Source organism: Camarhynchus parvulus, chromosome 1 (genome assembly GCF_901933205.1).
Source record: "Camarhynchus parvulus chromosome 1, STF_HiC, whole genome shotgun sequence".
In the NCBI taxonomy this organism is placed as follows: Eukaryota; Metazoa; Chordata; class Aves; order Passeriformes; family Thraupidae; genus Camarhynchus; species Camarhynchus parvulus.
This window is the reverse complement of record NC_044571.1, coordinates 62,891,099-62,906,150: the sequence shown is the minus strand read 5'-3', so window position 1 is coordinate 62,906,150 and position 15,052 is coordinate 62,891,099. Positions and strand designations below refer to the sequence as shown.

The following is a 15,052-nucleotide window of genomic DNA, read 5'->3' as shown; positions in this document are numbered from 1 at the left end:
CCTGTGAAAGCAATAGCTGCATTTCTTTGTGCAAAAGTAGTGTTAAACCAGCCCCTCATTCTTCAGACTGCCAGTGGCTACACAGAGCTTTTCATTACCCAATGATAGTAGTAATTTTATTTTTCACTAATCTCCATTAGTATTTTCTTACTTTCTTACTTTTTATATTAGCACTTCAATAACTGTTAAGATGTGTTTAGTTAAGAAACTGTAGCATCTCTGGTTTGTTGGGTTTGGGTTTTTTCTGCTCTGGTAGGAGAAATTGCTTCAGCCTAGGAAGAATTCCATGTCTGCGCATACCCCATGAATGAGCATGACCTCCCTACCATTCAGACATTTGCTGTGTAATGTTGTGGCGTCATTAAAGACTGCCTACATAAGATACACTTTACTTGAGTTGATGAGCATCACATGTATCTTCTAAGAAGGCTGAGCAAGTGAAACATCTTGCCTCAAGATGTCACAAGTGATACAGGCACCTGGCCTCTGGTTCTAGTTTGCCTGAGCAGAAACACTTGAGAAAGACCAGAGCTCTTTTGCTTTTCTAACTTCTTGTCCTAGGCTGTCAGCAAGTCTCCTAACATGGCTAGACCTTGATTAGATGGAGACAAGGAACAGAACATTTGCAAAACAGATCCTGATTTTATCCTACATAAATTCTTCTGAAGCACAGTTCAGACCTGGGAACACCAGGCAGTCCAATCATACAGAGCTGGAATTTTCATGATACAGTGGTCTACAGTTCTTGGATTCTTTGGCAGCCATAATTCCAGAGAAATTATCAGTAACAATGTAGCAACAAAATTATAGCAAGGTTGAATCACTTTTGAATACTGAGCTTCATCAGAGAAATCAGGCTCCTCCCTGTCAAATCAGGCTCAGAATCACCCCTCAAACTTCAATGGGTGTCTGGCCTTCAGTATTGATTCAAACATTCTCTACTCTGCTGGTAGTCAGAGATCATTTTTTATAAGCTTCCAGCATCCTGTGGGACTAGTTCCATATAAAATACTCCTGTGCTTAGTCAGAACCAGAAGACTGAAAGGTTCTGTACAGTTCTGTTTAGCTGGACATCCTACCCCAGTAGAAGTAGGTGTGGTTCACACTAGGGCAGCTTATAGAGATGGGAACTTCCTTTATTTTTCAGCATCTCACAGATTCAGAAGCATTAATGTTGGAAAAGACCCCCCCAGGATCTCTAGTCCAACCATTAACCCAGCACCACTATGCTTGCCACTAAACCATATCCCCAGGTGCCACACCCACATGCCTTTTGAGCCTCCCAAGGGATGGTGATTTCGCCACCTCCCTGGGCAACTTGTTCCAATGCCTAACCACCCTTTCAGTGAAGAAAGTTTTCCTGCTATCCAATCTAAACCTACACTAGCACAACTTGAGGCCACTTCCTCTCATCTTGTCACTTATCTAGGAGAAAATCCTGACACCCTGGGTGACTGACTGACCCCTTGCTACAACATCCTTTTAGGTAATTGCAGAGAACTTGTTTGTTGTTCCAGGTAACAAGCGAGAGGTTGAGAGGAAATGGCCTCAAACCGTACCAGGGGAGGTTTAGGTTGGACATTAGGAGGAATTTCTTCTCAGGGTGATTAGATATTGGAATGGGCTGCCCAGGGCAGTGGTGGAGTCACCATCCCTGGAGGTGTTTAAGAAAAGATTGGATGTGGCACTTGGTGCCGTGGTCCAGTTGACAAGGTGGTGTTGACAAGGTCCAGTTGACAAGGTTGGATTTGATCTCAGAGGTGTTTCCCAAGCTAATTGATTCTGTGAAAGCTGCCTCCAATGATAGCAAATACTGACACCTGGAGCAAAAAGTGCTGAAGTTTTATCTCTGCTGCAGAAAGAATTACCTTCTGAAAATGAGGGTCTCTAGACTGTTATTATTTAATATTGCAAATGCTAATTTGAAATGGTAAGCATTGCCACAGACATCTAGAAAGGAATTTAGATATGGTGCAGTAGTGACATTTCCAGAGACAGACATCTTGATAAAAAGTATTTATGGGTTTTTTGAAGCACAATGACCTATTCAATGCTTTGCATTCTCTTTGTATAGACAGGATTGTACACACTCTTCTTAGATGCCCAAGACAAGTAAAACCAGTTGCCAACTACAGGCATCGCAAGAACACAGGCTTTCCAACCCTGCAGGCCTACACACCCTCCAGCAAAGCAGTACAAGACTTAAAGAGGAAAAAAAAGACACAACTTCCTTGTGTGTTGCAGTTCACCTGCTTCTTTCATCCACATGTCAGTGTCTGACTGAATGCACCAGAACATTTGGAATGTTTTTAAAGTTGTACCTCTTCCTTTCAAGCACTGAAATGGTTTTATAATGTGTTAAAGCCTACCAACTGTCATAGAGATTTGTGTCTTCTATTTTAATCACTAATTGACTCCTTTTGGTCACAAGGTGTTTTATGAGGGCATGGTAGATCATTGGTAGCACTGCTTCTTTTCCTATGGAAAAGAGATTCCCTTTTTATCTCTTGACAAGGGATGGGGAAGGGTGGTGGTGAGCCAATTCCAATTCCAGTACAGTATTCACTTAGGCTGTCCCAGATCTTAAGAAATGTAAATACCTACAGCTGAAAGATCGGATACAGAGAAATGTTTTCAGCCAGCAGTTTATCACTACCAAGTTAGAAAGCCCTGAGAGCTCTGAGCTTTCAAAACAGTTATTTCCACACTGTTACCCACCCTGCCTGAAGGAACTGTGTCGTCTTTCTAGCAGGCGTCATTGCCTCCAGTATAAGACCTGTGTGCTTGTCACTGCCTGTTTCAGAAGAACAAAAACCCACATATGCATGCATGTCCTGAACACTCTGTAAGTGATCTAAGAACTGTCATTACATCCTTCACTCATGGCTTTTCTTGGTCCTGAGGGTAGACAAGAAGTCAGCATAGATCCCTGCACAGAACAGAGATGATCCAAACCATACCAGTCTGATGTTCCATTAGCCTTCTGTGACTTTGTATAACATTCAGCTTTTCTATTCAATCTCAGAGCCCACCTCCGAAGCTCATTGAGAGCATGAATCATGGGTCAGGAGGTGGTGAGGCACTGGCACAGGTTGCCCAGAGAAGCTGTGGAAGCCCCATCCCTGGAATTGTTCAAGGTCAGGTTGAATGGGGCTTGAAGCAACCTGGTGTAGTGGAAGGTGTCCCTGCCCATGGCAGAGGGGTTGGAACCAGATAATCTTTAAGGTTCCTTCCAACCCAAATTCTGTGATTCCAGGGGTCAGACTTTCAATAGCTTAGCACAAGATGCTCTTATAACACAGCTTATGAGGACAAACTATAGCCAAAAGAGGAGTTGCTCAAGTGTTCCTGTGCCTGCCTGAGTGTTTTCCAGCAGGGAGCCTCCAAAAAAAAAGAATCTTGCAAAAAGATGATCATTTGCCCATCATTTTTCCAACATGTATTTGTAGAGATTTTGGGACTGTATATAGACAGTGAAATCTAGATTGCACTGTCACACTTCAGTTGTCAAATCTTATAAAATAGGAGCAGAAAGCAGTTTTAGCCTAACCAATGATGGAAGAAGCTTCTGTTACATCAGGGACCATGCAGATACAGTGTTTCCCTTACATTCTTGACATGGCCATTTTAAAGCTATTAATGTGTTCTAGAGATCCGTGGTTTACTGAGCCATCTTCAGAAGATAATGTTTTGAACAACTATAGATAGCAAATGAATATCATATGACTTAAGGGTAGAATTACAAATGGAGAAAACAAAAGGTAAACCAGTCTGTTCCAGGAAATACCTTTCCAGTTTATGGAAAACTAGGAACTTACTGACAGGGTTAGTGCTCATCATAGTGCAGCTGGCATTGAAACAAAGGCCACCAACAGGACATACCCAGGAAGTATTCAGTAGGCTTATCACCCCAGCACTACCAAAACAGTGATGTTATTCTGTCTTCAAAGTTTAGCTATTTGACCTCCAAAATCTTAGCTTCTGTTTCCAGGTGTGAGGTATCAACATGACTAATCCATCTGATGTCTGGATCCTGCAATGTTTCACTTCACAGCACATATGCAGAAATTACCTCCTAAAGAGATATTTTCTTCTTCAGGTATGCGAGCTATTACTGGAAGATATTCTATAGATACATTAACCTAACACATTGGAAAAAAATAAAACATCCCTATAGTTTCATGAACATTTAAGTCTCCTGTCCATGTTCTGTGCCATTTCCAGGTTTGTGTAGCAGGTATTACCTACCTATTTGTTCACCCCTATGAGATCTGCATTTCCTTGTTCTGTGGCATTGACATTTCTGGCAGCTCTGTCCTCTCCTCAATACAGTAAGTTGTGTCTCTTTGGTCCCACAAAGGCCATGACTCTTTCCAGCCTAATTTTATTCCTTTACTTCCTCTCTGTAATGGGAAGAAAGTGAGTTTGCCACCTTCTGTGGATCTCTGCCTGCCCTTACCACGTAGCCCCTTCCTGTGTTCTACCAGGACCCAGCTGAGGAGCAAGCTGAAGACATAGTAAAACCACAAAGATTAAAGGATGGAAGGATCAGCATGCATTCTGTTTATTGTTGAATACGACATTGTAAATAAACCGGTATGTCAGCAATTATTTTATTACTCAGTTTAGATATCACTGGGGAACAAAAACAAAAACCATAAACCAGCCTTTTCAGAAGGCCCTCAATGAAAGCTACAAACTGCCTTTGAAATTCAAAGAAAACTCAGTTCCTGACTCCAAAGTACCAGTAAAACCCCAGACTTGATGTTTCCAATCTATTGCCTTTTTTTTTTCCAATGGAGAATCAGGATGGAACAATGTTGCAATGTTTAATTCTTCACAGTTTCAGCAAGCACTCAGCTGACTGCTGTAACAGTAACTTGCTTAGAAAGCAAAGCCCCAAATTAATTTTCTACAGCAGACTTGTACACATTACAGTTTCCAACCTTTAGGGCTACATTCATCATCCTTCTGACCAGAAAAAAGACTGCAATTATTGAGCCATTCCATTAGATTGAAAACAGAGTAGAAATGGAGGAATGATTCTTGGAAAAATTTACACATCAGATCACACTTCAGGAGGTTATTTCAACAGAAACTACATGATGGTCTAAAAATATTTTTTTTAACAGAAGTGAGATTTATTTGTATTTTATATGATGACTAGTGATTTACATCTCACTCACCCATTTGAGAATATTCAGGACTCCAAGCATATCTTCAGGCAGAACCAGACTATTCAAGTCATTGTTGGTCCATCCATGTACTAGTTACAACAAGACTTCTGTGACTAATTATGGTCTGACTGCAGCAGGAGAGGCAGCTTCAAAGAATGGAAATCCAGACACACTAGCTGTTCCCTTGGTTCCCAAATTTGTTATTTATGTGGATTACATTGAGTTGACAGATTTAACTGGGCTGTTGAAGATATGGTCAAAGAAGCAGAGTCACTCCCTTCCTTTTTATTGTCTTCTGAAGACATAACAGTCATATGCATCTGTCACTAGAGAGAGGAAGTTCTCCATCACTGGACTTCATTTGGGGTTTTATAGGCTGTTTCGGTAGCATTTGGGAATAGATCAATATAATATGTGGTAGGGAGTTGTATTTCTTCACGATGCACTGTAAATCTTTTATTGAAGATACTCCCACTGTTTATTGTTGAAAATCGATAAAAATAAACCTTGTAAAGTTAAAGCCTGGCAATGGTTCAGCACAAATCAGAGAGAAGGAGTAAGAGGCACTGAGCCTCCCTCCTCTTCTTGGATAATTCCCAGCTGGTTTCTCAATGAATATTTAGTAACACTTTCCAGCAATCTAGGAACAAATTTAAAAAAAAAAATTCAAAGTTTTGAACTTTTCGTTGTGAACTCAAACAGGACTTTTGATCCACTCTGATGGCTTTCTGGTACTGAATTTAGCTGTGGATCAAAACAAAATATCACCCAGGTTATGCTGGATGTACCTGAGACTTACCCACTCAAGAGACTGACAAAAGCACATCAGACTTGCTCGGGTCAGATTAAGGGAGTTATTTTTGAGCATTGGAAAGCTGGAAACTAACCAAAATAGGTAGAAACTGGGAAGAGTTCACTGGGCAGAAAAGTTTCTCCAAAGTTTACAGAAGTTACTATCATTGGGCATGATGCAGTTACTGCAGCATCATTGTTTTGCCCTATGGCTATTAATTCCTCATATACAGCATTGCAGGGAGGATCTTCTACTACTTCCATGAAATTCAGTCATGAAGGTAAGTGAAAAATGGTTTTGAGTTATTTAGTAAAGGGGAAAACTTCACAGTACTATGGCCAGCACATAGAGATCAGTCTTTGTATCTAAGATACTACCTAAATAGTATCTTAGTCTATTGTATCAATTTATAGAGCTTTATTTAAACATCTATTCTTAATCATTTATACAATCGCCTGAGTGCTGACTGCAGAACCTATAAGAATGCAGTGATTGCATTTCCCAAAGAAACAAAAACCCTCATAAACTGTCATTGAAATCAATACCCAAAGAACAAGAAGGTATTTCACAACAGACTCTGTCCTTCCTGGTATCAGCAGGATACTGAACAATTCAAGTGGTAAATAAATGACATGTCCCTGAAAGGGATAAGTACAACACAAGAGAGACTTCCCAGTGTGTGAAGAAGGAGACAAAAAATTACTTAAAAGCACAAAAAATGTCACCCATCACTAGAAAAGGAAGTCAATACAGTTAGACGCTGCAAGAGCAGAGGGATGGAAAAAGTGTGTGATACCTCTATCCTGTTGGGATATCCAACCAGCATCACAAGATTGTACTGGCAAAGCCCTTGACAGTCTTGAATACAGAAACACAGGATGACACCCAATTATAAAGGAGGGAAAAGTGATTAAGATGAGAAAATGTAAAGCAAATTGAGGTGTTGTTTTTCTGAATCATCTGCCTTTTGCAAATCCCACAAGCTATCACCTCATTTTGGATGATCTCCTTCTGCCATGCCATGCAGTCCCCGTGAGTGGGACAGGATGATGGTGCTGCCTCACTATTCAGTTTCTTTTTCCCCTATGGCTCTGTCTGTTTGCCTGTTACAAAGCTACAGAGAGCTCATTGTGAGCAATGGGGCTGCCCTAGCACTGTGGCAGTTCCTTTCTAGCATCGCAGGCAGTAGAACAGTTTGCACATTTCTGCTGAATCCAGGGAAGAATAAAAAGGCAAATACAGCAGTGAAGTTTACTGAAATCAGCAAATTTTGCATCTTTACAGGAAAAAAAGGAATTTTCTTGAGAAAGTTGGCAATGACTTGAAGAAGCGGTTTATGTCAGGGATAACAAATTACTTTTATTGGAAAATAAAAGTCTCAATGTCTCAAAATACCATTCCCATTTAATCAAAAAGAGAGCTAGCTGTGAGCAATCAGAGCTTCTGGTTCTGTGACATGTAAAAGCACAACCAAGTCACCTATAACACACTGCTAGTCTAGCAAAGATTGTGTTGTGAGATACCAGAGTTGAGTTGCCTGCCAAGGTTTGGGTGGAAGTACTCAGTTTAGCACATAATCTGGTTTTGACGAAGCAGCTTTTAAAATCACTCAGACTCGTAGTTCCTACCAGCCAAATTCACTTGTACAGCTGTTCCCTTCCATGTGAATAACTCTGCTGAGCACACACCACACAGTCTGCTCTCTGCTGCATCCCCGCTTGTTTGGGGCTTCAGAAGGGAAGGAGCAGCAAAAACATTGGCCACTATTTCTAAATTCCTGCCCTAGTGCCTGCAGGTTACATTGCATACCACTTCAAAGAGGGCACAGAAAATTTGCCATCATGACTCAGCAACACTTTGCAGTGGCATAAATAACCTCGCAAGGTGAAGGCCAGCTGAAGATCCTCCTAGTAAATCACTGCTATTTTTATATTAATTTGTCTGCAAATAATTTGACCTGTTCCGCCATAATTACTGCTATTTAGTTGTAGCTTGAAGCTACACAACACCTGTAGCTCTATCATCACTGCTTCCTTTTTCTGTATAAGGAAACCCAGTGAGGAGTTTTCCTTGAAGAACCAGCTTAAATTCAATTAATTTATTCCATCAATCTTTCATTGAAGTCATGGGTATCCTACTAGTATCAGTCAGAAGCTTTCAACAGATTTCTATCAGGTTGTTCACACACATACTGTCAAACTTATTTAAGGACTATCAGTTAAAAAATGAACAAAAAAACCCCAACAAAGTGAAAGCATTGTATAAGAGCCTAATCACGTTCTCTGCAGGAACACAAAATGACAGAAGGTGATACTTCTCAGTTCAGAACTAAGTAAGAATAAATGCTGGAAGAATTCTGGAAGCACAAGCTTGTTGATGGTCATGTGCTTTGCTTCCAAAAGAAGCACAGAGCCACAGCACACTGTTACCCAAGGGTAAAGCACATATGGTTCTTTACTTGACAGCAACTTGCACTGGTATATTTTCCAGAGCCAAATATTGCATTTATAGAATGATGCTGTGCTAAATAAAAATTAACCCATGTGTTCAGCCCATCATAAAGTGTTACTAAAATGGTTGTATCAAACATTCATTTTGCCAAAGACATGGAACATGGATGATTGCATAGGTAAAAACTTTGCAGCTCTTTAAAAATTGAAGTATTTGTCTTTTCTTTCACTTTATTAAAAAAAAATTGGAATCCAAACTTCAATTTTCAAAGTGGCTGCTGCAGCATGGAAAACAAAGTGTCCCTACTTTTGTGCTAGGTGAAACAGTGTAATTGTTACTGTGAGGTGTTCTGAAACTTGTCTCAGCTTACATCACTGCTATTGGTGATCATCTAGGGCATAATGTCTAAATACAGCCTCAAGTCTATTTTTTAATCTTTCTTGTAAGAATTTGCTTTTTTTTTTTTGTCTCGTGCTTCACATTGGCTAGTCCCTCCACCTACAATATTCACAGCCAGTAACTCACCCAATAATCAACGTTATTGTTTCCAAACAAGGAGCGTTGTCTGCAGCACAGCAACTTGTGGGGACAGTCATCCCACACAGCCTGTCTGCTCTGTCACCCAACAGTGGTGTGACCTCAAAGCCCACCATGATAGGCTTTCTGGCACAGACCTTCACAGAAGGGCTCCACAGAATCATGGAACAGGCCAGGCTGGAAGGGAACTCAAAAGATCATCTGGTCCAGCCTTTCATGCAACACAGAGCGTCCATGAAATAATTTAGTATCCTCTTCAAAATTTCTGACAAGGGAGACTCCACCACATCTGTGGGGAGGTTGTTCAGTGAATGATGGTTCTCACTGTAAGAAATATCTTACTTGAAGATAAATATGAACACATTGACATTACCAACCAAAAAAATCCCATTTGAAGTGGAAGCATTCAGTCTTACATTCATTACATAACCTGTAAGCAGCCTGGGAAATGCAGTCCCATAGTCACATTATTCTCAACTCAAACAGCTCTAGAACAGGCAAAGAGGACCTCACTGAGTTTCTGAACTTGGGTCAAGCTGAAATGCCCCAGAGTAGTAGCCCAGAAAAAGAGGTGCCCAATAGTGGCACTTCTTTCTGGTCTGGAAAGATCCATTTCACTGAAACTCCTTAAGGCAAGAAACAGATGGCTGAGTCCCACCCCCATTATCAAGTGCTGCAAATAAAGTAATGCATTCACATTTTAAAACTAATGAAAAGCCAGATCTAACTGGTCAGCCAAGAAAGCCCAAAGTAGCTCTCCTGGGCTGTTCTAAGCCTTGGGAAGATGGTGCCATCTCAAGGTGTGTCAAAGGAAATATAAGTTGGATATTAGGAAAAAGTTTTTCACAGAGACTCACAATGTTCTGGAATTGTCTGCCTGGGGAGGTAGTGGAGTCACCATCCCTGGATGCATTTAAAAAGATGGATGTGGCACTTAATGCCATTGTTTAGCTGAGGTGTTGGGGAATGGGTTGGACTCTATGATCTTTAAAGTCTCTTCCAACCTAGTCATTCTGTGAATTCTGTGTTTTACCAGCAACAAAACTGAGATGCAACTAATGAATCCCTGAAGTTACTGCTATCTTCTTGATGGAAGGACAGAAGATTCTTAATTTATAAAGCTTCATTAACTTACCTCTTTCAGTACCTGAGCTAATTTTGGCATCTTTACAAAGCTTTGTACAGTACTAACAAAGCTCTTAAAGCCACATCTGCTAAGCCTTCCAACTTGTTGTACTTAACAAGTTGTACTTAACTGCTAAGCCTTGTGTTGTACTTAACAAGAACTAAAAAATCATTTGCACTACTTTGCTTGAAACTGTACAAACTCTTTCATCTGAAGGGCTGTTCATCACATTTTCATCCTTTTTGTGGTGAAAGCACTAAAAATTAACTGACCTTCTGTTCACAAAGATCTTTATAATTTAATTCTCAGAACCAAAGAGTATCTTAATGCCACCAGAGTAGGAGGAGAGGACAAGAGACAGTCATACATTATTTCACAGACTTCAGTGATGGCTTTCACAAAGCCACACAGCAGCACAGCTCGGGATGTTCCCCTCCCACTGCCTCAGCCAACTGCAAGAGTCAGTGAGTAGAAGCACTAATCAATCATTGGGGTTTGCATTCCTCCCCCAGCCCCTTCTCCTAACTGTTGCGATGACAGCTGCATCATCTTCATGTATTACCGTGTTTTTAAAACCTACTTGCAGATTAGCACAGAACATAAAAACAATTTTCTGGAAAGGATGGCTGATGCTTTCTGAGTCCTCATGTAAATTTTAGCCACAGAGAAAAAACAACAACTCTTGGAATTGCTGAAATCTGGTCCACAAACCCAGTATTGAATCTGGGCTTCTTTAACTTAAAAGAGGGTAGAGTGGTAAAAGGCAAGAAAGCAATTTTTTTCCCCTAAATACTTGAAAGAAAATGTGTTTGTTACTTCCCTCAATAGCTGCAGTTTCAAACAAGCCAAAACAGAAACAAATGTCCCTAGTGCTGACACATCCCCCTTCTACATTCAAAAGATGGAAGGAAAAGCCCTTATTTCCCTTTCTGTACTTGGCTTCTCCTTGGCTGTGCTACCCCAGAGCTCCCTGGGGTTTGGTTCACCATGATGGCAAGGCCTGCTGCCCTCTTCATCCTTTCAAAAGTGTAGCATTCAACCTTCTCGTCACTGGTGACTGTCCTGGTGCTTATGAGGCGAAATCCATCTTTGAGTAAAGTGTCAAGCAGCAGGCCTAGCACGTTAGTGCCATTAATCAGCTTTCTCTCATCAGGCTTTATGGAAACATACCTAAAATCAGAGGGGGGGAAGAAAAAGTCAAAAGCAGTGACAACACACTTTAACTACTTTACAGCACAGATCAGCCCAGCTGCAATATGTTTACAGCAATCAAGGCTCCAGATATTTTTCCCTTCCTTTAGGATGACTGGATTCTTTCCTTCATTAAGAGTAATTCTCAGTTCATCCAGTTATGTACTGGGGAAGAAGTGCTTCCCTTTCACACCCTCCTCCACCACAAAATTTACTTTCTTAAGAAATATCTGTGACAACCCCCATCTTGTCTCAACAGAGGAGAAGTAAGCAGCAGGCTCTGCAATGCTGCAAGTTTTTCAGGTAAGAGTAAACAATGGACAGCAGAGTCACATTCACCGCAAGAGCATCACTCTCCAACACACAGGATGTCTCTCTCTACAAACAGTCACATTTATTGCTAAGTCATCTTGTACAGCAGGTCATGTGGTAACAAATATGAAAATCATTTTCACATGGCCTCAAATTATTTATTTGATATAAAGTACAGTGTAAGAATCTATCCAGACATTCTGAGGAGCAGAAGTCAGGTAAAAATACTATTACAAAATGTACAAACTGACAGGTGAAACTGTTCCACCGTTCACAGCCAAGTACACCAAACATTCATGGAAAGAACAAGAAAGGCAAAAAAGTCCATGTCACCACAAAGACTAAGGAGACAGAAATTCAGCAAGGCAACATAATCAAATTTTACTTCTTTCATTACTCAAGATCAGCTTTTCTATTGATCTGCAAAGGGAAATTTTTAACAAATCTGAAGAAATAAATGAAAAAATAAGAAATATTTTCCCCTCTACTTAAGTTGCCATAACCTACTCAACCATTTGCTAGTCCATTAAAATTACTAATATGTTACAAAGTTAAGGTTTGGCACACAAACATATATATTGCTTCACAAAGGCAAAGTAGTTTTCATTCTAATTGTTTAGCCAGAGAAAGCTGGAAGAAATATAAACTTTATTTTCTTTAAAAAATAATCAAAAGACTGCTGTGTTGGTTCATATATTCAAATAGAATATTTTTGGAAATATTTCAATGAAATTTCCATAAAATTCCAGATGTTCTAACAGCCACAGAGGACAAATTAGGTTAACATTTTCTTATACAGTAAGAACATGTCTCCATACAATAGAGACATCCAGCAAAAGATAGTTTAAAAAACCTAAGTAGTCATTAGAATACAATAGTGCTATCACAAAAATTACTGATACACAGTTATCTTAATAAAAACAGAACCTGGCTCTGAATTCAAAGAAAATCCACTGTGAAGCATATAGTTAATAATCTGTCTTTTCTCCCTCCCCCTAATAAAAAGTTCTACAAAAGCTTTCCAGTCCCCAAAATGCTGTCTCAGTTCCAATGGAGTTTTTAACCCTTCTTGCCATTCTCTGTTTCCTGTTTTCCACATGAAAGCCTTTTGCACCATAAGCTAGTGGAGATTTTAGGCTTCCACCCAGTTATTTACTTTACTTTGTTTCCTTTGCTTCATTTTACTGTGTTTTTCATGTTCTGTGGAAGGTGATACTGTGAAATCCTACAGTGAGTGAGGAGGAAATTGCAGAGAGACAAAAACCCAAGATCATTCATAAACAAACATCAAGAACAGCACTTTAGGAAGCTGAAGAACAGGCGAATCAGTGTAACAATTTAAACTGGGTGTTTCAGAACTAGGAAAAGATAACATTGAACAGAAAGAAGGAAACATATTTCTTTTCTTTCAGTTTCTTTAAAATGAGCTTTGCTAGCACATAGTGTGCACTTCATGAACTGCAAGTCACAAAGACACATCTGTAATGAGAAGTCACTCTAGGCACAGTACCTGGCCACAAACTGGTCACCAGCAGAATACTCAGTCCCACACAGAAAAACCATATCATGATGAGAGGGTCTTTCCAAAGGAAGTGGAACGAGTGTTTTCTGGGAAGGAAAAGGGCTGTTCCAGCCCTGTCCTGACTGCTGCCCCGTGAACACAGTGATCTGCTCAGCTAGTGCCTCAATAGTGGTACTGCAGGAACCAAAGATCCGGAAAAAGGCTTGCATTTCTTGGAGAGAAAAACGCACTTCCAAGATCTCCACCCTCGGCTTCAGCAAATGTTCTTGGCTCAGGAGGTTGGCCAGGGGGTAGAGTCCATAGAATTCTGCTTCTCTCTGCAGCCTCTGATAGTCTGAGAAATCAGTTGGTAAGGACACCTGGAGAGTCCTTAAGAAGTCCATGATGTAACTAAACAAAGCTCCATCTCTGTCCACAAAAAACTCTCCATTCACCAGTTTAAATTCCCGGTCATCGTCACTCACCATCCGTGCCAGCCTGGACTCAGGGAACTGCTGCAAGGTGGAAGCCCGGGTTACAAACCTCACACCTCCCACACTCAGAACAACCACCTCTCGACTACTCATGGCTGCCTCAGCCACTCAGGAACTGCAGCTCTCTGATCTACACCTCTGTGACTTGATCCTTCCTAAACTGCAAGGCAGCTGCAAAAACCATTGCATGCTTTTAGCAAGTGTTTGGAGCGAGGTGTGGAGCAGCAACAGGATTCCCAGGCAACAAAGATGTAAATATCATGTACAATAGTTTTGTTTGCTGGGTTTGGTTGCTTGGAGACTTTGAATTCTTGGAATTTAATGTTTTATTTTTGAAATGAACAGCTTGCAAGGACTACCAGAATACAGTGAATTGACTGTCACAATTTATGAACCTTGAGAGAGACCAACAAATATTCCTGAAGGATGGCACACATTATGTTTGTTTTCTAGAAATGTCAGTTCAACGTTTTCATTCCATGCACTGCTGTTCACACGGCCACTGCAAAAAGAGGTTAAATGTGCTTCAGGCAAGACATTTTCAGTACCGTATGCCCTGGAAGAAGGGCACTTCAGAGAACTCATTAAGGTTCCCTTTAAATCATTGTATCTAAGGCCAAGTCAATACAACCAGAAAATTCAATTAGCTCCTGAAACGAGATACACAAAAATACAGCAACAGCACAAGAACCTATACAAGGTTCTTCAAACACCACCAACATCCATACACCTGCTGCATCACACAACCTATTCCAGGAATCATCCAATCATTTTTCCTGGCTTTTGGAATTGCAATCTGGAGAGGCAGAGAGGGACAGGAGAGCAGCTGTTTTACCTGCCACCTCTGCAGGGCTAGAGCCCAGGCTGCCTTCCTGTGGCACACCCCTGCATGCCTTTCACTACACTAAGTTCTTTATGTTAAGGCCAGTTTTTAAGAAAGTGTGGCTTCAGAGAAACATGGATCTAACAAAACAGCCCAGCTACCCCAACAATTTGATGCTGGAAAAGTAAACTGCGAAGTATGAACTATCTGCAAAGCACATACCATCCTGCAGCTTGTTCTTATTACCTCTAGAATTTATGCTTGCCCTGAAGATACATTTTTGTATAGAACATGTAATCTAAATGCACAGGGTAATTACAATATTTGGTTATACAAAAGATACCCCACAAAACCAAACCAAACCAAAACATATAGCTATTTCAGAGAGAAGTAACATTGTCAGATAGAGGCTGGTTCCAGAACACTGATGATGCGCACTGCATTTTGCAGTGGAAGGGCAGTCCTCAGCAAACCTGTCAGCAAGGTGCTCACCTCAGTCACAACTCTTCTTCCTCTTTCCAAACAATCGCCCAGTTAGAATTTTTTTAAAACTACAATCTTTTACCTTATTCTACAATTACATTAACATCAAACTAAAGATACAGTTTGGCCCTGTATTTTGGTAAGAAAAATGATATACAGTGAGT

The 15,052-nt window shown here is 40.5% G+C and overlaps 1 protein-coding gene across 1 annotated transcript; it reads right to left on the bottom strand.

Annotated features, from left to right (window-relative positions):
- Positions 1 to 7,190: 7,190 nt before the first annotated feature.
- Positions 7,191 to 14,167, bottom strand: KCNRG (potassium channel regulator). The gene is made up of 2 exons (XM_030968958.1): positions 13,098 to 14,167; positions 7,191 to 11,254 (listed from the first exon to the last, which is right to left on the bottom strand). Exons 1-2 carry the CDS (start codon positions 13,673 to 13,675, stop codon positions 11,002 to 11,004), a joined length of 831 nt encoding a protein of 276 aa, XP_030824818.1. The 5' UTR covers positions 13,676 to 14,167; the 3' UTR covers positions 7,191 to 11,001.
- Between the last annotated feature and the right edge of the window lie 885 nt (positions 14,168 to 15,052).